General features: G+C 54.4%; 1 protein-coding gene across 1 annotated transcript in view; it reads left to right on the top strand.

The window, feature by feature from the left end:
* The first annotated feature begins 2807 nt into the window (after positions 1-2807).
* The window catches only part of ANKRD24 (ankyrin repeat domain 24), a 29411-nt gene continuing 6058 nt past the window's right edge, over positions 2808-26160 (top strand). Inside the window, exons 1-19 of the mRNA XM_025367802.1 lie at positions 2808-2956; positions 3214-3316; positions 4453-4539; positions 4646-4776; positions 4853-4941; positions 7140-7204; positions 8002-8059; positions 12325-12395; positions 12585-12691; positions 12871-13057; positions 14853-14891; positions 16137-16217; positions 16345-16452; positions 18726-18764; positions 18850-18948; positions 21007-21079; positions 21318-21436; positions 21584-23185; positions 25681-25848. Of these exons, the coding sequence (XP_025223587.1) occupies positions 2808-2956; positions 3214-3316; positions 4453-4539; positions 4646-4776; positions 4853-4941; positions 7140-7204; positions 8002-8059; positions 12325-12395; positions 12585-12691; positions 12871-13057; positions 14853-14891; positions 16137-16217; positions 16345-16452; positions 18726-18764; positions 18850-18948; positions 21007-21079; positions 21318-21436; positions 21584-23185; positions 25681-25848 (3375 nt within the window). The remainder of the gene's footprint in view (positions 2957-3213; positions 3317-4452; positions 4540-4645; positions 4777-4852; positions 4942-7139; positions 7205-8001; positions 8060-12324; positions 12396-12584; positions 12692-12870; positions 13058-14852; positions 14892-16136; positions 16218-16344; positions 16453-18725; positions 18765-18849; positions 18949-21006; positions 21080-21317; positions 21437-21583; positions 23186-25680; positions 25849-26160) is intronic.

Raw genomic sequence — 26160 nt, forward strand, 5'->3', positions numbered from 1 at the left:
CCAAGGGTGAAAAGAGAGAGGAGTTCCAAGGACACCCTCCTTCCCAAATGCCTGTCACTTTCCATTTTACTGCCTTGGTTCCCACTCCTCCCTCCTCTTGTCCAAAGGTGTCTAAGAGGGCGGGGCACGGTGGCTCATGCCTGTAATTCCAACACTTTGGGAGGCCAAGGCAGGCCGATCACGAGGTCAGAGTTCAAGACAGCCTGGCCCACATGACGAAACCCCGTCTCTACTAAAAATACAAAGATTCATGGCCGGGCGCGGTGGCTCGAGCCTGTAATCCCAGCACTTTGGGAGGCCAAGACGGGCAGATCACGAGGTCAGGAGATCGATACCATCCTGGCTAACACGGTGAAACCCCGTCTCTACTAAAAAATACAAAAAACTAGCTGGGTGTGGCAGTGGGCGCCTGTAGTCCCAGCTACTCGGGAGGCTGAGGCAGGAGAATGGCATGAACCCAGGAGGCGGAGCTTGCAGTGAGCTGAGATTGTGCCACTGCGCTCCAGCCTGGGCAACAGAGTGAGACTCCATCTCAAAAAAAAAAAAAAAAAATTTTGCTAGGCGTGGTGGCGCGTGCCTGTAATCCCAGCTACTCGGGAGGCTGAGGCAGGAGAATTGCTTGAACCTGGGAGGCAGAGGTTGCAGTGAGCTGAGATGATGCTACTGTACTCCAACCCAGATGACAGAGCAAGACTCCTTTTCAATAAATAAATAAATAAATAAATAATGTCTAAGAATAATCACAGGCCACAGCAACATGTGAATGAATGCTCAATGCTCACCCAGCCCTAAGCCAGTGGTCAGTGTGTCAATGGAGGGACACTTGCCAATGTTGGGACATCTGTGGTTGTCACAACTTGGAGGTGCTCCGGATGTGGAGTGGGTGGAGGCCAAGGATGCTACTCACCACCCTGCAGTGCCCAGGACAGCCCCACCCTAGAGAAAGATCCAGCCTCAAATGCCCACAGTGCCTCCTTGGTGCCGGTCCCATTATCTATCTAATTTAACAGTTAAGAAATTGAGAGGGAGAATTTCAGAGAGGGAAAGCGATTAGCTCAAGGTCACACAGCAAGGATGACATAACCAAACTGAATTCAAGCCCCTGTCGCCTGTCTGCTGGGTCGTTCTTCTTAAATTCTGGCTCTGGAAGTCCTCGGTTTTTTTGTTGTTGTTGTTTGTTTTTGTTATTATTTGTTTGTTTTGCAATGGAGTCTCGCTCTGTCACTCAGGCTGGAGTGCAGTGACGCTATCTCGGCTTACTGCAACCTCTGCCTCCCGGGTTCAAGCAATTCTCCTGCCTCACTTCTTGAGTAGCTGGGATTATAGGCGCCCGCCACCACACCCAGTTCATTTTTGCATTTTTAGTAGAGACAAGGTTTCACTATGTTGGTCAAGCTGATCTCGAACTCCTGACCTCAGGTGATCCGCCCGCCTCGGCCTCCCAAAGTGCTGGGATTAGAGGCATGAGCCACCGCTCCTGACCTCCAGGGCTCCTTCTAAAATGCCAGCTGCCTGCAAGGGTCTTGGCTGTGCTCCCAGAGTCTCCAGGCCTGCGAATGCTGCGTGGCATCCAGTAGGTGCTCAATAAATACTTATTGCACGAAGGAGCATCTCCCCCAAGTGTTCATCTGATGCATATTTGCGGAGCACCTGCCGTGGGCCAGGCACTGGGTACGCGGCAGTGACCAAGAGGAACCCAAGGCTCCTCCTCTGCTGGAGGAGCTGCGGTCCCGGGAGTGGCGGAAATGGACCAGAAATGGCTAGAGAATGTCAGAGCTGCGCCAGGGCCAGCTAGCTCTTTCTGTGTCACAGTTTTATTGTGCGCTTACTGTATGCCAGGCACTGGTCGACTGAGTGCTGCGCAGGTAGTACTTCAGCATCCTCCCAGTAACCCTCCGCGGTAGGAACTATTTATTATGAAACCCATTTTAGAGAGGAGGAAGGTGAAGTCCAAAACTGGTAAGTCTGTTGGCCCAGTCATATAGGCAGGAAAGGCTGGGGCAGGGGCGGGGTGCTGGATTCAAATACAGGTGTGTTGGACTGCAGATCCCCATTGGCGAATGAATGAATGAATGAATGAATGAACAAATGAGTGATTGAATGAATGAATGGGTGAGTCAATGGGTGAATGAATGAACGAATGGGCATGCCAATGAATGAGCAAATGAATGTGAGAATGAATGAATGGTGCGGGAATGAACAAATGAATGAATGGGTGTGTGAACAAATGAATGGATGAATGGGTGAGCCAACAAATGAATTAACAAATGAGTGAATGAATGAATGCAGGAGTGAGTGAATGCAGGAAGGAATGGTGTGGGAATGAATGAATGAATGGGTGATACAAGAATGAATGAATGAACAAATGGATGAGCCAGTGAATGAATGAAAGGGTGAGCAAATAAATGGGTGAAGGAATGAACGAGTGGGTGAACGAATGACTGAGTGAATGAACGAATGAATAAACCAATGAACGAATGAGTGAGTGAATGAATGGCTGAGCCTGTGAATGAATGAACGAGCGAATGAATGAATGAGTGAATGAAAGGGTGAGCGAATAAACAAATGGATGAATGAACGAATGAATAAGTGAATGAACGAATGAATAAGTGAATGAACGAATGGGTGCGTGAATGAATGAAAGTGAGCGAATAAACAAATGGGTGAAGGAATGAACAAGTGGTTGATCGAATGAACTAGTGAATGAACGAATGACTAAGTGAATGAACGAATGGGTGAGTGAATGAATGAATGAATGGGCGGGACGGTGAATGAATGAACGAATGGTTGAACGAATGAGTGAGTGAATGAATGAAAGCGTGAGTGAGCCCTGCCGGCCGCCTGGCGGTGCGAGGCTGCGGAGGCCCGGAGGCACCTGCGCGCCCTTGGCGGACTCGGAGGAGGCGGAGATGGACGCCCGCGGGTCCCCTGGAGATGCAGCCAGCGGCTTGCGCGGGTGAGGGAACCCGGCCCCCGGCGCCGCGTCCTCATCCTCCTCCAGGCGACAAGGTCAGGAGGGGCCGGGGCGGCGCCCCCTCCCTCAGCGCCCAGCCCCCTTCCTGGGTCTTCCCATTCCATCCCGTGGGGGAGGGGGCTGGCGAGGGGGGCGAGGGGGAGGGGGCGGCACCAGGGAGGGCGGGACCGGGCGGGCGGGGCGGGGAGCTCCGGCAGCGCCCAGCCCCGCCTTCCGGCCGCTCCCCGCGGTCCCTCCAGCCCCTCCGGCCGCCGCCTCATCCTGGAACCCCGTGCGCCCCCCGCGCCCCGCGCCCCGGACGCCATGAAGCAGCTGTGTCTGTGCGCAGCCGCCTCCTTCGCGGTAGGGCCTGGGGAGGGGGCGCGGGAGCGGGCGGGGCGCGGGTACTTCCTCTTCCCTCTCTTCCCCGTCCCCGGCTGACCTGGACCACCCCCTCATTCCAGACCCGGGAAAGATGGGCGGGGGAGGGGACAGAGGTTGGGGCAGCTTTTGGGGGGATGGAAGAGACATTTGGGGAGACATGTGGACACGTTTTGGAAGACACTTGGAAACAAATGGGGACATTTAGGAGCATTTAGAGGGCATTGGGGGGTGCAGTTTTGGGAAAACATTTTGGAGACAGATGGGGTCACTGAGGGGACAACTTGGAGGCTATTTTGGGAGAGGCGATTTTGCGAAGAGGTAATGGTTTGGAGAACAGTTTTGAAGAACAGTTGAGGGATGTTTTTGGAGGATATTTTTGGGACATGACGGGCTCATTGGGAAGGATGGTTTTACAGAACACTTCAGGAATTTCGGGGAGACATTTTGTAATGCATTTCAGGCTATAGTTTTGGGAGGAGAAGCCTCAGGATGTTTAGGGGGCAGTGGTGGCATTTCAGGGCAGTTGTGGATAAACAGTGCAGAGGATGATCCTGAGAGACGTTTAGGGGGCCTTTTAGGGGTTCAGATGGGACTTTGGAGGGTAGTTTGGAAAAGACTGATGGGTCCATTTGCTGGGGGCGATGTTGCAGGGGTGGTTTTCACTAACGGATGAGTTGTGGGACAACTTTTTTTGTTGTACACACAAGGGGTCTTGCTGTGTTGCCCAGGCTGGTCTCAAAATTCCTGGACTCAAATGATCCTCCCACCTCAGCCTCCCAAGCAGCTACAGGCATGAGCCACCACGCCCTGCTGACTTTTTTTATTTTTTGTAGAGACGGGGTCCTACTGTGTTGCCCAAGTTGGTCTCAAACTCCTGGGCTCAAGCGATCCTCCCACCTTGGCCTCCCCAAGTGCTGGGATGACAGGCGTGAGCCCCCGCGCCTGGTCCAGGGAACAACCTTTTGTCCCTGCCAGGGGGCTGCTCAGGGGATGATGCTGGTGGTGGGCTTTTGTTGGACAACTAGGGTGATGGGCCTGGGGGCAGATGCTGGGGGTCACAGGCTTGGGGAACACTGTCTGAGGACCCCCTCGCCCAGGACCACCTCCCCCTGCAGCTGCGGCTCAGCCCCACTGACCTTGGCTCCTGCCCGCCCTGCGGCCCCTGCCCCATCCCGAAGCCGGCAGCCAGAGGCAGGCGCCAGGCAAGTGCCCAGGGGCAGGCGGTGAGAGCCCGGAGGCCCTGTCAGGGGGCGCGGGGAGGGGGCAGGGGCCAACCCTGCCCCACGCATCTGTGGGTGTGCCCTGCAGAGTCAAGACTGGGGCAAGAGTGACGAGAGGCTGCTACAAGCTGTGGAAAACAACGATGCACCTCGGGTGGCCACCCTCATCGCCCGCAAGGGACTGGTGCCCACGAAGCTAGACCCCGAGGGCAAGTCCGCGTGAGTGCCCGTGACCCGGGAGAGAGATGGCTGAGGGGTGCAACCTGCTGGCTGAGCCCTTGTCTCTCACTTCCAGGTTCCACCTGGCAGCCATGCGGGGTGCGGCCAGCTGTCTGGAGGTGATGATAGCTCATGGTGCCAATGTCATGAGCATGGACGGGGCAGGTACTGCCAGCTGGGCCCCGGGGAGGGAGGAGGAGCTCAGCCCAGGTGCCCAGTCTGAGCGTCCAGCCAGGCCCTGATTCCAGGCCTCAATGTTCCCCGCTGAAAAAGGGGGAGGCTCCCTCTGGTGCCCCTCCCCTGCCCCCAGGGAGACACACAGGGGCATGTTAGGATGGGGTGGCCAAAGACAGAGACTGTGGCTGGCACTGAGCAAAGCGAGTGGACAGCTTGTGGATGGGGAGTGACTAGGATTCAGGTATTGGTTCAGTTGGATGGGGAAATAGCTGGCACAGGGAAGTAGCTGGGGCTTGGAGGATAGCTGCAAAGTTTCTGGGGTTTTGTTGTTTTGTTTTTCTTTTTTTAGGGGAGGGACACAGTCTCCCTTTGTCACCCAGGCTTGAGTGCAATGGGCATGATCTCAGCTCACTGCAGTCTCCACCTCCCGGGCCCAAGAGATTCTCCAACCTCAGCCTCCCAAGTAGCTAGGACTATAGGCGCACACGACCACGCCCAATTAATTTTTCTTTTTTTTTTTTTTTTTTTTTTTTTTTGAGACGGAGTCTGGCTCTGTCTCCCAGGCTGGATGGAGTGCAGTGGCGCGATCTCGGCTCACTGCAAGCTCTGCCTCCCGGGTTCACGCCATTCTCCTGCCTCAGCCTCCCGAGTAGCTGGGACCACAGGCGCCCGCCACCTGGCCCGGCTAGTTTTTTGTATTTTTTAGTAGAGACGGGGTTTCACCGTGTTCGCCAGGATGGTCTCGATCTCCTGACCTCGTGATCCGCCCGTCTCGGCCTCCCAAAGTGCTGGGATTACAGGCTTGAGCCACCGCGCCCGGCCGCCCAATTAATTTTTCTATTCTTAGTAGAGATATGGTCTCCCTGTGTTGCCCAGGCCAGTCTTGAACTCCTGGGCTCTAAGTGATCCTTCCACCTCAGCCTCCCAATGTGTTGAGATTATAGGTGTGAGCCACCATGCCCAGCCTGGGGAAGTTTCTAGAAAGTGACTGAGGCAGAGGAAGAACCTGGGGCTTGGGAGATAACTGGGACTATTGGACGAACTAAGCTTTGAGGTGTATCTGGGATGTGGGAGTATCTGAGATCAAGGAAGTGACTGAAGGGAACTACTTGGAGTTTGGAGGAGGAACTGGATTCATGAGAGTAGCTGAGCTTGCAAAGTATCTGGGGCAGGAGAATAACAAGTAGAGTTTGGGGAATAGCTGAGGTATGTGGGATAGCTGGGATCTAGAAGTAGCTGGAGTTGTGGGAGCAGGTGGAGCTGTGGGAGTAGCTTGAGCTCTTGGAGTAGCTGGGGTACAAGGAGAACTTGTATGTATGTATGACTTACCTGGGGACCTGGGGGGAATAACTGAGATAAAAATGTGTGGCCAAAAGGACTAGTTGGGGCTCAGGAGGCAACTAGCATGGGGACACAGTTAAATCTGAAGCTTTAGGGCCACAGGCATGATGGGCAGGGTATATGGAGTAGCTGGGGATTCGTGGAGCATCAAACAGGGACAGAGTTGGCATGTGGAAGAGCAAGGGTATGTGGATTGGAAGAACATGTACGGCAACTGTGGGTTGTGAAGGGCAGAGCTGAAACTTTGGTGTAGTTGACCCTGTAGAGTATCTGGGGATATGGGGAGTAGCTGAGGCAATAGGGCTTGAGGAATAGTGCGGTGTGGAGAGTCACTGAGGTGGGATTGTCTGGAATACAGACTAGCCACGGCTTGGAGAGTCTCTGGGTACAGGTAATAGCATGGTTTTGAGAAGTACCTGACGGTGGGGCACAATGGCTCATGCCTGTTAATCCCAGCACTTTGGGAGGCTAAGATGGGAAGATCGCATGAGCCAAGGAGTTCAAGACCAGCTTGGGCAACATAGCAAGACCCCCGTCTCTACAGAAAATACAAATACAGTAGCTGGACATGGTGGCACTTGCTTGTAGTCTCAGCTACTCGGGAGGCTAAGACAGGAGGATCGCTTGAGCCTAGGTGTTCAAGCCTACAGTGAGCTATGGTCACACTGCACTCTAGCCTGGGTGACAGAGCAAGATCCTGTCTGTAGGGAAAAAAGAGAGAAATACTAGGGTTCAGGGACTTTGCTAGATACAGAAATTCATCACAAGTCATTGACATGGCTTGGGGAGCAGCTGGGAGCTACTTGAATAGCTGGAGCTCCAGTAAATCTTCTTTCCTTCCCCAGGTTACAATGCCCTCCACCTGGCCGCCAAATACGGGCACCCACAGTGCTTGAAGCAACTACTGCAGGTCATTTACTTTCTTATCTCAGCTACTCCGTTGGCCCCTACTACTCCTGAGTTCCAGCAGTTCCTTGAACCCCCAGATGCTCTATGAATCCTAGATATTCCTTGGCCCCTTTTACTCCAGAACCCTAGCTACTCCCTGGATAACCAGATACTCTCAGACCATCCACATGCTTCTCTTATTTAAGATATACTCCCGAGCCGGGCGTGGTGGCTCAGGCCTGTACTCCCAGCACTTTGGGAGGCTGAGGCCGGTGGATCGCCTGAGGTCAGGAGTTCGAGACCAGCCTGGCCAACATAGTGAAACCCTGTCTCTACTATAAATACAAAAAATTAGCTGGGAGTGGTGGCGTGTGCCTATAATCCCAGCTACTAGGGAGGCTGAGGCAGGAGAATCCCTTGAACTCGGGAGGCGGAGGTTGCAGTGAGCCAAGATCACGCCATTGCACTCCAGCCTGGGCAACAAGAGTGAAACACCATCTAATAAAAAAAAAAATATATATATATATGTACATATACTCCCAGTGCCAGGTATTTCCTGAGTTCTGTTTCTCCCCAAGCCCTAGGTCCTTTCTTAGACCCAGACACTCGCAGAGTTCCCAGCTACTCCCCAAATTCCCAGCTGCTTCTCAGCTCCCAGCTATTTTCTTTTCTCACCAAGTTTCATGAAAATGGAGTCACGTGGGGACCAGGGAAGGGTGGGGCTGAAGTATAGCAGAGCCCAGGGTGGGGAAGACAGTCCTAGAGAAATCAGGCAGCAAGAAGGATGGCTCCGCCTCAAAGGACTCGCCCCATCCCCAGGCTTCCTGCGTGGTGGACGTCGTGGACAGCAGCGGGTGGACTGCCCTACACCATGCAGGTGGGTGCAGCCCAGCCCTGCCCTGACCCCGTAGCCCAGAGGGTGCTAGACTTGGGGGTTATTCTACCCAGGACCCTAGGGATCTGACATGCTGTGAAGCTTTCTGTTTCCTCCTTTCTTTTTTTTTTTTTTTTTTTTTGAGACAGAGTCTCACTCTGTTGCCCAGGCTAGAGTGCAGTGGCGAGATCTCAGCTCACTGTAACCTCCACCTCCCAGGTTCAAGCAGTTTTCCTGCCTCAACCTCCCCAGTAGCTGGGACTACAGGCACCTGCCACCACGCCTGGCTAATTTTTTTGTATTTTTAGTAAAGACGGGGTTTCACCATGTTGGCCAGGATGGTCTCAAACTCCTGACCTCAGGTGATCCACCTGCCTTGGCCTCCCAAAGTGCTGGGATTACAGGCGTGAGCCACCACTCCTGGCATTCCTTTTCTTTTTATGAAATAGGGTCTTGCTCTGTTGCCCAGGCTGAAGTACAGTGGTGCAATCATGGCTCACTGCATCCTTGACCTCCTGGGTTCAAACAATCCTTCTGCCTCAGCCTCCCAAGTAACTGGGACCACAAGCATGCACCACCATGCCTGGCTAATATTTTAAATTTAGTTGTAGATACAGGATCTTGCTATGTTGCCCAGACTGATCTCAAACTCCTGGGCTCAAGTGATCCTCCCACCTCGGCCACTCAAAGTGCTGGAATTACAAGCGTGAGTCACCCCACCTAGCCTCCTTTTTTTTTTTTTTGAGATAGAATCTCCCTCTGTCGCTCAGGCTGCAGTTCAATGGTGCAATCTCGGCTCACTGCAACCTCCACCTCCCAGGTTCAAGCAATTCTTCTGCCTTAGCCTCCTGAGTAGCTGGGATTACAGGCCTGTGCCACAACACCTGCCTAAAATTTTTTTGTATTTTTTTTTTTTTTTTTTTTTTTGAGACGGAGTTTCGCTCTGTCGCCCAGGCTGGAGTGCAGTGGCCGGATCTCAGCTCACTACAAGCTCCGCCTCCCGGGTTCACGCCATTCTCCTGCCTCAGCCTCCCGAGTAGCTGGGACTACAGGCGCCTGCCACCTCGCCCGGCTAGTTTTTTGTACTTTTTTAGTAGAGACGGGGTTTCACCATATTAACCAGGATGGTCTCGATCTCCTGACCTCGTGATCCGCCCGTCTCGGCCTCCCAAAGTGCTGGGATTACAGGCTTGAGCCACCGCGCCCGGCCTTTTTTTGTATTTTTAGTAGAGGCAGGGTTTCACCATGTTGACCAGGCTGGTCTTGAACTCCTGACCTCAGGTGATCTGCCCGCCTCGGCCTGCCAAAGTGCTGGGGTTACAGGCGTGAGCCACCATGCCAGCCCTTCTCCTCCTTTTTTATTACCTACTGTATGCCAGGCACTGGAGCCCATCATAAATCCCGGTTACCCTTTGAACTGCAGGCTTTTAGCCCATTGCACAGATGAGGCTTAACTTGTCTGCAGGTAAGTCGTAGGGAATCCAGGTCATCTGACCTCAAGGAGCAGCCGATTGTACTCCTGGTCTTTGTGAGGGTGAGGAGAGGTCCCTAGGGTTTAATTTCCTTTGAGGAGCTCCTAGGAGATATCAGGAAAACCATAACTTCAGGCAGCTGGCACCCTCATAATCACCAAATCCAATCTCCTTCCCAGAGGGAGGGAAAGGGGCCCACGGATGTGAACCAGAACCCACAGCCCCCGATCTGTCCGCTGTGCCCATGAAATTCAGGCGTGGCTTTCGCTGCCGACTCACGAAGCATCTGTTCTTTTGGAAACTCAGAATAAAATTGGGCTTTTGGGATTTTAGTCCCTGAGTGAGAATTCCCTGCAGTTGGAGTATGCTGCCACCTAGTGGCAGCAATGCCTCTGGTCACAATACAGGAGCCCGTTGGTTTTTGTCATTCAACAGTTACCGAGCACTTTGGGAGGCAGATTACTAGGAGGGCAGATCACCGGAGGTCAGGAGTTCGATAATAGCATGGCCAACATGGTGAAACCCTGTCTCTACTAATAATAAAAAATTAAGGCCAGGCGCGGTGGCTCACGCCTGTAATCCCAGCACTTTGGGGGCCCGAGGCGGGCGGATCGATACCGTCCTGGCTAACCTGGTGAAACCCCGTCTCTACTAAAAATACAGAAAATTAGCCGGGCGTGGTGGCGGGCGCCTGTAGTCCCAGCTACTCGGGAGGCTGAGGCAGGAGAAGCGCTTGAACCCGGGAGGCAGAGGTTGCAGTGAGCCGAGATTGCGCCATTGCGCAGCCTGGGCAACAGAGCAAGACTCCATCTCAAAAAAAAACAAACAACAACAGAAAACAGTTACTGAGTACCTACTGTGTGTCAGGCGCTGTTCTACATGTTGTAGATAAGGTTTGCAGCAATCAGAACCTCATACTCCCTCAGACACACAGCAGGTACCCAAATAGAGTTTATTGACTGAAAAGTGGATTTTTGTACATAGGCTGTGTATGTCAACCTGCTGGAATTCACACCCAGGGATTCCAGAGACTGTGTTCTTGTCTCAGCTGCACAGCCTCCTGGGAAGCCTCCCTGTCTCCACTCTGGTCCTGTGCAAATGGCAGTAGGAGGGATCTCTTAAAATATAAATAGGCCAGGCACACTGTAATCCCAGCACTATGGGAGGCAGAGGTGGGAGGATTGCTTGAGCCCAGGAGTTTGAGACCAGCCTGTACAACATGGCAAAACCCCGTCTCTACTAAAAATATAAAAATTAGCCAAATGTGATGGCTCATGTCTATAATCCCAGCTACTTGGGAGGCTGAGGCAGCAGAATCGTTGGAACCCAGGAGGCGGAGGTTGCAGTCATCCAAGATCATACCCCTGCACTCCAGTGTGGATGCAGAGGGAGACACTGTCTCAAAAAATAAAAATAAAATAAAATAAATAAATAAATGCAGAAGTGGGGCCGGGCGTGGTGGCTCCACGCTATAATCCCAGCCCTTTGGGAGCCAGAGGCAGGAGGATTGCTTGAGCCTGGGAGTTTGAGACCAGCCTGGGCAATATAGTGACATTACATTTCCATAAAAAAAATCCAAAAGAAAATTAGCCAGGAGTGGTGGTGCACGCCCACACTCCCGGCCACTCAGGCGGCCAAGGCAAGCAGATTGCTTGAGCCCAGGAGTTCAAGAAAAGCCTGGGCAACATAGCAAGACCCTGTCTCTAAAAAAACAAAATAAAGTAAAAATTAGCCAGGCATGGTTGCACATGCCTGTAGTGTGGGTATCATGCCTGTAATCCCAGCCCCTCGGGAGGCTGAGGCAGGAGGATTGCTTGAGCCCAGGAGTTCGAGACCAGCCTGGGCAACACAGTGAGACCCCGTCTCTACAGAAAGTAGAGGGAACCACAGTGCTTGGGACTAGCAGTTGGCAGACCTAGATCCTAGATCTGACTCTTCCTGTGACCCCACTGGGTGACCCCAGGCCTGGTTGGGCCTCGCTTTCTGCATCTGTAAAATGCAAAATTTGCCTTTGTTACAAATCTCCCAGGGTACGTGGGAATTTCTCATGAAATAAAGGGGCAGGGTCACACCCAGGCAGAAAGTCCCCAGAAAAGGTTGAAGTCTCACCCTACCCCTACTCTTCCCCCTTTTGTTTTTCTTCCTTTCTTTTCTTGGTTTTTGAGACAAGATCTCACTCTGTCACCCAGGCTGGTGTGCAGTGGCGCCATCATGGCTCACTGCAGCCTTGAAACTCCTGAGCTCAAGCAGTCCTCCTGCTTCAGCCTCCCGAGTAGCTGGTTCCACAGACACATGCCACCACACCCAGATAATTTTTGCGTTTTTTTTTTTTTTTTTTTTTTTTTTTAGAGACAGGATCTTGCTATGTTGGCCCAGGTTGGTCTCGAACTCCTGGGCTCAAGTGATCCTCCTGCCTCGGCCTCCCAAGGTGCTGGGATTACAGGGTTGAGCTACCACACCCGACAACCTTTTCTCTTTTTTTTTTTTTTTTTTTTGAGACGGAGTCTCGCTCTGTCGCCCAGGCTGGAGTGCAGTGGCCGGATCTCAGCTCACTGCAAGCTCCGCCTCCCGGGTTCACGCCATTCTCCTGCCTCAACCTCCCAAGTAGCTGGGACTACAGGCACCCGCCACCTCGCCCGGCTAGTTTTTTGTATTTTTTAGTAGAGACGGGGTTTCACCGTGTTAGCCAGGATGGTCTCGATCTCCTGACCTCGTGATCCGCCCGTCTCGGCCTCCCAAAGTGCTGGGATTACAGGCTTGAGCCACCGCGCCCGGCCAACCTTTTCTCTTTTGCAGTGGCTGGTGGCTGTCTCTCCTGTTCAGAGGTGCTCTGCTCCTTTAAGGCACATCTAAACCCCCAAGATCGGGTAAGCTTCTGGGATCTCTTTGGGGAAGATGTTATGCTTGAGGTATGCTGCCACCAAGTGGCAGTATCTCAGGCACCCTTTGAAAGCCTGAGAAAGTTCAAGGTGAAAACTCAAGGGCGGTTATACAGGCTTCTGCACCTCCCGGGGGTCAGTTTCTCATGCCATCGCATCCCTCCTCCTCCCTACCAGTCAGGTGCAACACCCCTCATTATAGCAGCTCAGATGTGTCACACAGACCTGTGCCGTCTCCTGCTGCAGCAAGGAGCTGCCGCGAATGATCAGGACCTGCAAGGCAGGTGAGCATCTCCCCTCCCAGCCAGTCCACCCTATGCTATGTGACCTTGGGCAAGACTCTTAACCTCTCTGAGTAAAGCGATATAGCCAGCCTCCTCTTCCCAGCCCGGCCTGGGTGCTGAGGTGGGCGTGGGGGCTTGGGGGATGTTCTCATCTCCTCAGTAGCCCCCTCCCCTGGTAGGACGGCCCTGATGCTGGCCTGTGAGGGGGCCAGCCCGGAAACAGTGGAAGTCCTGCTGCAGGGCGGAGCCCAGCCGGGCATCACCGATGCGCTGGGGCAGGACGCGGCTCACTATGGCGCGCTGGCGGGGGACAAGCTCATCCTGCACCTTCTGCAAGAGGCGGCCCAGCGCCCCTCCCCACCCAGCGGTATGCAAGCCCCATCTCCCCGCTGCATTTGCTTCTTGGCAGCTTCTTGTCACCCCTTTTCTTTATCGTGAATAGTTTCAAGGTACCCCCGACTGTCTGCATTCTAGGAGGTCCCAGAGCTTACCCAATTCTACTCAGAACAGTTTCAAGGAGCCCCAGGGCATTTAGAGTAGTCTAGGAGGGGGTCTGCTTCTCCTTTCGTGGGTCATCTGTACAGTAAGAACTTTGTTGGCCGTTGGTGGCTCACGCCTGTAATCCCAGCACTTTGGGAGGCTAAGGTAGGTGGATCATGAGGTCAGGAGATCAAGACCATCCTGGCTAACACGGTGAAACCCCATCTCTACTAAAAATACAAAAAAAATGAGCCGGGCGTGGTGGCGGGCGCCTGTAGTCCCAGCTACTTGGAAGGCTGAGGCAAGAGAATGGGGGTGCGTGGTGGCGGATGCCTGTAGTCCCAGCTACTTGGAAGTCTGAGGCAGGAGAACGGGGTGAACCCGGGAGGCAGAGCTTGCAGTGAGCTGAGATCGTGCCACTGCGCTCCAGCCTGGGCAACAGAGCGAGACTCCGTCTTAAAAAACAAAACAAGGCCGGGCGCGGTGGCTCAAGCCTGTAATCCCAGCACTTTGGGAGGCTGAGACGGGCGGATCACGAGGTCAGGAGATCGAGACCATCCTGGCTAACACGGTGAAACCCCGTCTCTACTAAAAAATACAAAAAACTAGCCGGGCGAGGTGGATGGCGCCTGTAGTCCCAGCTACCCGGGAGGCTGAGGCAGGAGAATGGCATAAACACGCAAGGCGGAGCTTGCAGTGAGCTGAGATCTGGCCACTGCACTCCAGCCTGGGCGACAGAGCGAGACTCCATCTCAAAAAAAACACAAAAACAAAAACAAAAAAACCAAAAAACAAAACAAAACTTTGTGTCTCCTAAGAAGGGCATCCCTGCTAGGCAAGGTGGCTCATGCCTGTAATCCCAGCACTTTGGGAGGCCGAGGTGGGCGAATCACTTGAGGTCAGGGGTTCGAGACCAGCTTGACCAACATGGTGAAACCCTGTCTCCACTAAAAATACAAAAATTAAGGCCGGGCGCGGTGGCACAAGCCTGTAATCCCAGCACTTTGGGAGGCCGAGACGGGCGGATCACGAGGTCAGGAGATCGAGACCATCCTGGCTAACACGGTGAAACCCCGTCTCTACTAAAAAATACAAAAAAACTAGCTGGGCGAGGTGGCGGGCGCCTGTAGTCCCAGCTACTCAGGAGGCTGAGGCAGGAGAATGGCGTGAACCCGGGAGGCGGAGCTTGCAGTGAGCTGAGATCCGGCCACTGCACTCCAGCCTGGGCGACAGAGCGAGACTCCGTCTCAAAAAAAAAAAAACAAAAAAAAAAAACACAAAAATTAGCCACACGTGGTTCAAACAAATCTCCTGCCTCATCCTCCTGAGTAGCTGGGACTCCAGGTGCCTGCCGCCACGCCTGGCCAATTTTTGTTTTTTTAGTGGAGTCGGGGTTTCGCCACATTGGCCAGGCTGGTCTCGAACTCCTGAACTCAGGTGATCCACCCGCCTCGGCCTCCCAGAATGCTGGGATTATAGGCATGAGCCACCGCACCCGGCCTGTCCTCTCTTTTTAAGAGTCCCAAGTCGCTCTATCAGCACTCTACCCAAGCACCAGATTTCTACCTTAAACACCCTGATTCTTGGGGAAATCAGGAACCCCCTACAAGTCCCTGGGGCCCACCAATGCCCTTCCTGGGGCTGGGAACAGAATGTCTGACCCTGCTTCCCTCTCTCCCCGGCCCTCACAGAGGATGACTCAGGCGAGGCGTCATCTCAGGTATGGACCCCTAAGCAGTGAAGGAGCCCCTCCTCCCTGCAACCACACTAACTTCTCCCCTGCCCCAAGCTCTGTGAGAAGAGAAGGAAGTTAGACCTGGGAAAACCTGTTTGGAAAGAATCCTACCTTCAGGGTATGCTGCCACCAAGTGGCGGCAGTGTGCCCAGCCTAACTCCCAGAACTGGGTGAGAATACTGGGGGGATGGGGCCAAATTATGGGGCTGGGGTGGGAGGGCAGTGGGGACTGAGGTTGTTGAGGGTTGTTGTCTTCAGGGAGGGAAGCAGATCTGGCCTCTTCCCCTCTTTCAGTTTTTTTTTTTTTTTTTTTTTTTTCCCCGCGAGACGGAATCTCGCTCTGTTGCCCAGGCTGGAGTGCAGTGGCTCGATCTTGGCTCACTGCAACCTCCACCCCCTGAGTTCAAGCGATTCTCCTGCCTCAGCCTCCCTGGTAGCTAGGATTACAGGCACCCACCATACCTGGCTAATTTTTGTATTTTTAGTAGAGACGGGGTTTGACCATGCTGGCCAGGCTGGTCTCAAACTCCTGGCCTCAAGTGATCCACCCGCCTCAGCCTCCCAAAGTGCTGGGATTATAGACGTGAGTCACCGTGCCCAGCCCCTCCCAGTTTTTTTGTTTGTTTTTTGTTTTTTGTTTTGTTTATTTTTTGAGAGATGGAGTCTCGCTCTGTCACCCAGGCTGCAGTGCAGTGGTGTGATCTCAACTCACTGCGACCTCCACCTCCCGAGTTCAAGTGCTTTTTCTGCCTCAGTTTCCTGAGTAGCTGGGTGCCACCACACCCAGCTAATTTTTTGTATTTTTTAGTAGAAACAGGGTTTCACTGTATGTTGTTCAGGCTGCTCTCGAACTCCTGACCTCCAGTGACCACCCGCCCTGGCCTCCCAAAGTGCTGGGATTACAGGTGTGAGCCACCGCGCCCAGCCCCTCTCCCAGTTTTAAAGCATCTCTGTTCCACAGAGGAGTGAAAACATGTGGGCACTGTGGTCTAGCTGGGCAAAGAACTGAGGCACAGAGAGGAGCAGAGAGTGAAGAGTAAGATCTGGAACTTACAGGGAGGTGGTCTTGTCTGCGTTTTGCTGGGATAAGCAAGGGGGAGGAGGCAGGGGCTGGTTCCGTGTTTACGGGAAGTCAGGCCATGACTGGGGCTGGCTAGGTTGGTTTACTGTCGGGGAGGCTGGCATGGACCCCGATCTGCCCCCTTCACCCTGTCTCCCCTCCCTTCCCAGAACTCTATGTCCAGCCATGGAAAGCAGGGGGCTTCCAAGAAGCGGAAGGCGCCTCCACCTCCCGCCAGCATCCCCATGCCGGTGAGAGATGCTCCGGGTACGGGAGGAGGCGTGGGGAGCCCCCAGGCACAGGGTGGGGCTCTGGCTGAGGCCTGGGATGGGGAAACCTTAGGCCCCATCTAAAGGCCGCGGGCGGGGAGGGGAACAGGATGATCGAGATGCCTATGAGGAGATCGTGAGGCTGCGCCAGGAGAGGGGCCGCCTCCTGCAGAAGATCCGGGGCCTGGAACAGCACAAGGAACGGAGGCAGCAGGAGGTTAGGAGGCCTCTAAGATTTGGGCGTGGGGCCAAGCCCGGGTGGGGTCAATGCAGGCATGAAGAGCCCCCTACTTTTCTCCCACCTTCCCTCCTCCGTCTCTCCCCCTCCCCACTCTGCTGCGGCCACCTGGGCCTCCTCGCTGTTCCTCCAACTCACCAGGCGCGGTCCTGCCTCAGGGCCTTTGCACGGCCTGGGTCCTCTGCCTGGAATGCTCTAGCCCCAGATGTTCCCACAGCTCTTTACCTCACCTACTTTATAGGCCCCTTGCCAAAGACACCTCCCATGCCCACTTCTTAAAATTGTTAACACCCAACCAGGCGCAGTGGCTCCGCCTGTAATCCCAGCACTTTGGGAGGCCGAGACAGGTGGATCACCTGAGGTCGGGAGTTTGAGACCAGCCTGACCAACATGGAGAAACCCCGGTTCTACTGAAAATACAAAACTAGCCGGGCGTGGTGGCACATGCCTTAATCCCAGCTACTCAGGAGGCTGAGGCAGGAGAATCGCTTGAACCTGGGAGGCGGAGGTTGCTGTGAGCCGAGATCGTGCCATTGCACTCCAGCCTGGGCAACAAGAGTGAAACTCCATCTTAAAAAAAAAAAAAAATTGTAACACCCGCTCCCCCCTGCCAACTCGCTAGTTCGCTTTATTTTTTATTTATTTATTTTTTGTTTTGTTTTGTTGCCACTCTTGTTACCCAGGTTGGAGTGCAATGGCACAATCTCAGCTCACTGCAACCTCTTCCTCCCAGGTTCAAACAAGTTTCCTGCTTCAGTCTCCCAAGCAACTGGGATTACAGGCGACCACCACCACGCCCAGCTAATTTTGTATTTTTGGTAGAGACGGAGTTTCACCACATTGGCCAGGCTGGTCTCGAACTCCTGACCTCAGGTGATCCACCCACCGCAGTCTCTTAAAGTGCTGGGATTGCAGGTGTGAGCCACTGTGCCTGGCCTCTTTATTTTCATTTGCAGCACTTACTGCTATTGGGCATGCATTTATTTTATGTATGTCCACCCATTTGACTATGAGCCTGTGAGGGCAGGCATGGCTGGTCATGCCTGGGTCAGAGTATGGGCATCATCAATATTGATTGGGTGAATGAATATTCAAGTGAGTGGATGAATGAATGGCCGAAACCAGGGTCTGCCCTAGAAGAGGCACTCAGTAAAAACTTTCTGGCCGGGCGTGGTGGCTCACGCCTGTAATCCCAGTACTTTGGGAGGATGAAGTGGGCGGATCACTTGAGGTCAGGAGTTGGAAATCAGCCTGGCCAACATGGTGAAACACTGTCTCTACTAAAAATACAAAAAAATTTAGCTATGCCGGGCACCATGGCTCACGCCTGTAATCCCAGCACTTTGGGAGGCCAAGGCAGGCGGATCACCTGAGATCAGGAGTTCGAGACCAGCCTGGTCAACATGGCAAAACCCTGTCTCTACTAAAGTACAAAAAAATCAGCCAGCCGTGGTGGTGTGCACCTGTAGTCCCAGATACTTGGGAGGGTGAGGCATGAGAATCCCTTGAACCCAGGAGGCTGAGGTTACAGTGACCTGAGATTGCGCCACTGCACTCCAGCCTGGGTGACAGAGCATCTCAAAAACAAAAAAAATTAGCTGGACCTGGTGGCAGGGGCCTGTAATCCCAGCTACTTGGGAAGCTGAGGTAGGAGAGTTGCTTGAACCTGGGAGGCAGGGGTTGCAGTGAGCCAAGATCGCGCCACTGCACTCCAGCCTGGGTGACAGAGCAAGACTCCGTCTCAACAACAACAACAAAAAACAAAATAAACTTGTCGAGTGAATGAATGAGCGGATGGAACAGTGCCTGACATACAGCAGGTGCTTAATAAGTACTTAGTAATGAATGGCCAGAATGGTGCATACTGGCACACAGCAGGCACTCAATAAATACTTAGAAATGAATGACTGGTCAGAATGGTGCATGGTGGCACACAGTAGGTGCTCAGTAAATACTGAGTGAAAGGTCAGAACAATAGCTAGCACAAAGTAGGCACTTAATAGGAATGAATGGGGCCCAGCATACAGCAGGTGCCCAATAAATACTTAGTAATGAGTGATTAAACAGAATGGTACCTGGTACACAGCAGTCACTCAATAAATAGTAATGAGTAAGCAGGCAGAATGCAGTAGGTGCTCAATAGTTGCACATGGCCTGCGTGAATGTGCATGGAATGGAGGCTATGAAGCAGGAGGTGGGGCAGGGAGACCTTCTGCCCAGATCCAACCCCCTGTCCCTGCTTCTCCCATCAGTCCCCGGAGGCCAGCTCCCTGCACAGCCTGGAGAGACAGGTAGGTGGGAAGGTGGGGAGGAGCCGGCCTCCCCCTGCCCAGCCTTTCCTGCCAGAGGCAGCTGAGCGTCCACTGCTGCTCACAGGTGCAAGAGCTGCAGCAGCTGCTGGTGGAGAGACAGGAGGAGAAGGAGAGCCTGGGACGGGAGGTGGAGAGTTTGCAGAGCCGGCTGTCCCTGCTGGAGGTAGGAGCAGTGATGAGTCGGGGCTGGGCTGGGGCTGGGGCTGGGTGGGGGAACTTCTCTCCTGCAGCAGTGAAAAGACAGCCACACCAGTGCACGCACAGCCTCACACACATGCAAACGTACCCACCAGACACATGCACTCACAAACCCATAGTCACAGCCGGGCGCAGTGGCTCACGCCCGTAATCCCAGCACTTTGGGAGGCCGAGGCAGGTGGAGCACGAGGTCAGGAGATCGAGACCGACCTTCCTTCCTTCCTTCCTTCCTTCCCCCTTCCTTCCTTTTTTTTTTTTTTTTTTTTGACAGAGTCTTGCTATGTCACCCAGGCTGGGGTGCAATGGTGTGATCTCGGCCCATGGCAACCTCTGCCTCCCGGGTTCATGCCGTTCTCCTGCCTCAGCCTCCCGGGTTCATGCCGTTCTCCTGCCTCAGCCTCCCGAGTAGCTGGGACTACAGGTGCACGCCACCTCGCCCGGCTAACTTTTGTATTTTTGGTAGAAATGGGGTTTCACCATATTGGTCAGGCTGGTCTTGAACTCCTGACCTCAGGTGATCCGCCTACCTTGGCCTCCCAAAGTGCTGGATTACAGGTGTGAGCCACCACACCCAGACCCAGAAAGGACTTTTCTTTAAGCATATGTATACACACAGGGATGGATAACCGCTCTCTAGGCACGTGGCAGAGCATAGATAACAGCAGGCACACCCACAAACACACAGTTTACAGACACGCAAGAAACACATCCAAGAATACATCATCACACACACAGGCACTATGTATGCATCCGTCTCATGCAGTCACGCACAGACAACATGCCCACAAATACATACACATGCAACAAATACTTCTTTTTTTTTTTTTTTTTTGAGACAGGATCTTGTTCTGTTGTCCAGGCTGGAGTGCGGTGGCATGATCATGGCTCACTGCAGCCTTGGCTTCCCTGGCCTCAAGCAATCCTCCCACCTCAGCCTCCCAAGTAGCTGGGACCATAGGCGTGTGCCACCACACCTGGCTAATTTTTTTTTTTTTTGGATAGATGGCGTCTCACTATGTTACCCAGTCTGGTCTCGAACTCCTGGCCTCGAGTAATCCTCCTATCTCTGCTTTCCAAAGTGCTGGGATTGCATAAGCCACCATGCCCCGCCAGTATTTCTGAAAACACATAATTATGCAAACATATATACATACAGACAACCATACACACAAACACAGAGATCCAGAGACACATTAAAAACACAGCCACACACACCCGCCTAAAACTCAAGCATGAGGCTGGGCACCGTGGCTCACACCTGTAATCTCAGCACTTTGGGAGGCCGAGGCGGGTGGATCACCTGAGGTCAGGAGTTCGAGACCAGCCTGGCCAACATGGAGAAACCCCATCTCTACTAAAAAATACAAAAATTAGCCGGGCATGGTGGTACATGCCTGTAATCCCAGCTACTTTGGAGGTTGAGGTGGGAGAATCGCTCGAATCTGGGAGCTGAAGGTTACAGTGAGCCGAGATCGTGCCACGGCACTCCAGCCTGGGAAAAAGAAAAAAAATGGGGCCAGGCACAGTGGCTTACGCCTGTCATCCCAACACTTTGGGAGGCTGAGGCAGGAGGATGGCTTGAACCCAGGAGTTCGAGACCAGCCTGGGCGACGTGACGAGACTGCATCTCTGCAAAAAAAAAAAATTAAAAATTAGCCAGGTGTCGTGTTGCACACCCATAGTCCCAGCTGCCTGGGAGGCTGAGGTGGGAGGCTTGTTTGAGCCCAGAAGTTGGAGACTGCAGTGAGCTATGATCACACCACTGCACTCCAGCCTGGGTGACAGATTAAGACTCTGGCTCCAAAATAATAATTTTTAAAAAGCAGGGGAAAGAGGAGTGGCAAAGGACATAGAAGGCGCTCACTAAATCCTTGTGGGCCAAATCTGGTGGGCCAAATGCAGCCATCTGGTACTCATGGGAGACTACAGATATGTGAACAGCCCAGCCCCCACTGGAGTCTTGGTGGGAACACACAGGGGCTGAGAGCAGAACCCCGAGCTGGACTCTGCTCCCTACCCCCAGAACGAGCGGGAGAATACTAGCTATGATGTGACCACTCTGCAGGATGAGGAGGGTGAGCTGCCTGACTTTCCAGGTGAGCCCCCACCTCCCCACGCACTCCCGGCCGCCTTGTCCCCTGGGGCCCTGGGAGACGGAGCCTGGACCTCTAGGTGTGGGGGAGTTTGAAGCTGGGAGGGAGGTATGTACTCTTCCGTTTTTTAAATTCTGCTTGCCTAAGTCTGCCCTGGGGACCCTGATCCACCACTCCAGCCCCCCACCTCCTGTCCCCTGTGGCCCAGGCCCCCGGGGCCTGACTCTGTGTCCCCCTCCAGGGGCCGAGGCGCTGCTGTCCAGGCAACTCAGCCCGTCGGCCCAGGAACGCCTGGCCTCACTGCAGGAACAGGTGGCTGTGCTCACCAGACAGAACCAGGAACTGATGGAGAAGGTCCAGGTAGGGAAAGTGAGGCTGGGGACAGATCTGAGGACCTAGGGCTGGTTCCCTGAGGTCAGGGTGGGCAGGGAAAGTGGCAAAGCTGCCCTGTGTCCCCACGGTCACATCAACCCCTGCCAGACTCCTGCCCCCCACCCCACTCCCCAGATCCTGGAGAACTTTGAGAAGGATGAGACACAGATGGAAGTGGAAGCTTCAGCAGAGGTCATCCCTCTTGCCCTCTATGACTCTCTCCGGGCCGAGTTTGACCAGCTGCGCAGGCAGCACGCTGAGGCCCTGCAGGCACTGAGGCAGCAGGAGACACGAGAGGTCCCCAGAGAAGAGAGGGCGGCCTGTGGGGAGAGTGAGGGTGTTGGAGCCACAGCCACCAAAAACGGGCCAACCCACATGGAGCTAAATGGCTCAGTGGCTCCAGAAACCAAAGTTAATGGAGCTGAGACCACAGATGAGAAGGCTGCAGGAGATGAAACCATGGAAGCCAGGACTATGGAAGCCACGTCCATGGCAGCTGAGGCCACGGGAGCCACGGCCACAGAGACAAAACCCACAGGGGCTGAGGTCAGAGAAATGGAGACTGTAGAAGAGGAAGCAAACATGGAAACTAAGCCCACAGGAGTGCAGACCACAGACACAGAGGCCACAGGAGTGGAGGCCATGGGAGTGGAGGCCACAAAAACAAAAGCAGAGGAAGCAGAAGTGCTGGCCTGCAGAGCGGGTGCTGGGCAAGCAGAGCCCCCAGTCACAGGGACCACAAACATGGAGGCCACAGGCTCTAGGGCCACAGGGGTAGAAGCCACAGGATTCAGTGCCACAGGTGTAGAGAACCCGGGGGTAGAGGCCATGGCCCCGGGGGTCTCTGCTGGCCCTGTCCTACATCCTGGTGCTGCAGAGGCCTCGGAAAAGCTTCAAGTAGAGCTGGAGACCAGGATTCGCGGCTTGGAGGAGGCGCTCCGGCAGCGGGAGCGGGAGGCAGCTGCGGAGCTGGAGGCAGCCCTGGGGAAATGCGAGGCCGCGGAAGCTGAGGCGGGCCGGCTGCGAGAGCGCGTCCGCGAGGCCGAGGGCAGCGGGGCCAGCGTGGAGAGGGGTGGCGGCGACACCGCACAGCTGCGGGCCGCCCTGGAGCAGGCCCGGGAGGATCTCCGAGACCGGGACTCCCGCCTGCGGGAGCTGGAGGCGGCCTCGGCCTGCCTGGATGAGGCTCGCGCCAGCCGGCTACTCGCCGAGGAGGAGGCCCGGGGCCTGCGGGCGGAGCTGGCCCAGCGGGAGGAGGCGCGGCTGGAGCAGAGCCGGGAGCTGGAGGTGCTGCGGGAGCAGCTGGCCACGGCCAAGGCCACGGGGGAGCAGCAGCGCACGGCGGCCGCGGAGCTGGGCCGGGCACGGGACGCGGCCGAAGCCCGAGTGGCTGAGCTGGCTGCGGCCTGCGAGGAGGCGCGGCAGGGCCTGGCCGAGCTGCGGGAGGCCTCCGAGGCCCTCCGCCAGTCCGTGGTGCCGGCCACTGAGCACCGCCGGCTGCAGGAGGAGGCCCTGGAGCTGCGGGGCCGGGCGGCCAGTCTGGAGCAGGAGGTGGTGGCCACGGGCAAGGAGGCCGCCCGGCTGCGCGCAGAGCTGGAGCGGGAGCGTGTGTGCAGCGTGGCGCTCTCCGAGCACGAACGCATCGTGGGCGCCCTGCAGGCCAACGTGGCACAGCTGGAGGGGCAGCTGGAGGAGCTGGGACGGCGGCATGAGAAGACCAGCGCAGAGGTCTTCCAGGTGAGCAGGGCTGGCCCCCACCCGGCACCCCAGCAGCCACGTGGTGGCCTTTTTTTAGCCCCCCAGCCCTGAGGTGTTTTGACCCCATCGATTTTACTGGAACAGACTTATTTTATTTTTTAATTTAATTTTTTTTTTTATTTTTTGAGAGGGAGTCTCGCTCTGTCGCCCAGGCTGGAGTGTAGTGGCACGATCTCGGCTCACTGCAAGCTCCACCTGGGTTCACAGCGTTCTCCTGCCTCAGCCTCCAGAGTGGCTGGGACTACAGGTGCCCGCCACCATGCCCAGCTAACTTTTTGTATTTTGTTTAGTAGAGATGGGGTTTCACCGTGTTAGCCAGGATGGTCTCGATATCCTGACCTTGTGATCCACCCGCCTCGGCCTCCCAAAGTGCTGGGATTACAGGCGTGAGCCACCGCGCCCGGCTGGCTTCCTTCCTTCCTTCCTTCCTTCCTTCCTTCCTTCCTTCCTTCCTCCCTTCCTCCCTTCCTCTCTCTCTTTCTCTTTCTCTTTCTCTTCCCCCTCTTCCCCTTCCCTTCCTCTCCTTTCTTTTTGTTTTTCAGACAGGGTCTGGCTCTGTCACCGAGGCTGGAGTGCAGTGGCACAATCATAGCTCACTGCAACCTCCACCTCCTGGGATCAAGCAATCCTCCCACCTCAGCCTCCCAAGTAGCTGTACCACAGGTGTGCACCACCATGCTCATCTAACTTTTTAATTTTTTGTGAAGACAGGGTTTTGCCATGTTGCCCAGGGTGGTCTCAAATTCCTGAATTCATGGCTGGGCGTGGTGGCTCACGCTTGTAATCCCAGCACTTTGGGAGGCCAAGGTGGGTGGATCACCTGAGGTCAGGAGTTCGACACCAGCCTGGCCAATATGGCAAAACCCCATCTCTACTAAAAGTACAAAAAGTTAGCTGGATGTGGTGACTGGTGCCTGTAATCTCAGCTACTCAAGAGGCTAAGGTAGGAAATTTGCTTGAATCCAGGAGGTGGAGGTTGCAGTGAGCCAAGATGATGCTACTGCACTACAGCCTGGGTGACAGAGGGAGACTCCATCTCAAAAAGCAAAAACAGAAACTTCAGCATCAGAGTCCGCTGGATTAAAAATAATGAAATCTGGCCAGTTGCAGTGGCTCACACCTGTAACTCCAGCAATTTGAGAAGCCAAAGCGGGCAGATCACATGAGCCCAGGAGCTCGAAACCAGCCTGGGCAACATGGCAAAACCCCATCTCGACAAAAAATACAAGAAAACAGGTTGGGTGTGGTGGCTCTTGCCTTTAATCCCAGCACTTTGGGAAGCTGAGGCAGGCAGATCACCTGAGGTCAGGAGTTTGAGAACAGCCTGGCCAACGTGGTGAAACCCCATCTTTACTAAAAATACAAAAATTAGGTTGGCATTGTGGCACGTGCCTGTACTCCCACCTACTCAGGAGGCTGAGGCATGAGAATCGCTTGAACCCGGGAGGCGGAGGTTGCAGTGAGCCAAGATTGCACCACTGCACTCCAGCCTGGGCAGCAGAGCAAGACTCTGTATCAAAAAAAAAACAAAAAAACAAGAAAACAGGCCGGGCGCGGTGGCTCAAGCCTGTAATCCCAGCACTTTGGGAGGCCGAGGCGGGCGGATCACGAGGTCAGGAGATCGAGACCATCCTGGCTAACATGGTGAAACCCCGTCTCTACTAAAAATACGAAAAAAAAAAAACTAGCCGGGCGTGGTGGCGGGCGCCTGTAGTCCCAGCTATCGGAGGCTGAGGCAGGAGAATGGCCTGAACCTGGGAGGCGGAGCTTGCAGTGAGCCGAGATCGCGCCACTGCACTCCAGCCTGGGTGACACAGCACGAGACTCCGTCTCAAAAAAAAAAAAAAAAAAAAAAAAAAAAACAAGAAAACAGTAGCCAGGGTCGGGCACGGTGGCTCATGCCTGTAATCCCAGCACTTTGGGAGGCCGAGGTGGGCGAATCAAGAGGTCAGGAGATCGAGACCATCCTGGCTAACACAGTGAAACCCCGTCTCTACTAAAAATACAAAAAATTAACCAGCCTGGTGGCAGGCACCTGTAGTCCCAGCTACTCAGAAGGCTGAGGCAGGAGAATGGGGTGAACCCAGGAGGCAGAGCTTGCAGTGAGCTGAGATCACGCCACTGCACTCCAGCCTGGGCGACAGAGCGAGACTCCATCTCAAAAAAAAAAAAAAAGAAAAAGAAAAAAACAACGAAAACAGTAGCCGGGCGTGGTGGCATGCACCTGTCGTCCCAGCTACTTGGAAGGCCGAGGTGGAAGGATCCCGTGAGCCTGAAAGATTGAGGCTACAGCGAGCCATGATCTCACCACTGCACTCCAGCCAGGGCTGCAGCTCTGGAGCAACAGAGCAAGACTCTGTGTTTAAAAAAATCCAAAAATACAAAAACAAAGTAGAAGGGTCATATGAATTCTGGGGTCTAGCATCATTGGAGTCTTTAGTGTCCTGAGAGTCACGCGTGGGCTTGGGCCGCAGGTGCAGCGTGAGGCCCTGTTCATGAAGAGTGAGCGACATGCCGCCGAGGCGCAGCTGGCCACAGCAGAGCAGCAGCTACGGGGGCTACGGACCGAGGCGGAAAGGGCTCGCCAGGCCCAGAGCCGGGCCCAGGAGGCTCTGGACAAGGCCAAGGAGAAGGACAAGAAGGTGGGTGCCCCCTCTCCCACACCCGGTCAGGGAGGCATTCACTCAGCAAAGGTTGGGGACAGTCTGTGAAGGTCCCCGCTGCAAGGGCCTTGGAAAATCAACCCATTTTCCAGAAGGGAAACTGAGGCTCAGAAACAGAAGGGGACCTGGTTACAGCCTCTGATAAGTCAGACACACAGAGGCTGCTGTTCCAGCTACTAATTATAACCACAGTTACTTTTATTTTATTTTATTTATATATTTTTTGAGATGGAATCTTGCTCTGTCACCCAGGTTGGAGTGCAGTGGAGCCATCTCGGTTCACTGCAAGCT

Source organism: Theropithecus gelada, chromosome 19 (assembly GCF_003255815.1).
Source record: "Theropithecus gelada isolate Dixy chromosome 19, Tgel_1.0, whole genome shotgun sequence".
NCBI classification, from domain to species: domain Eukaryota; kingdom Metazoa; phylum Chordata; class Mammalia; order Primates; family Cercopithecidae; genus Theropithecus; species Theropithecus gelada.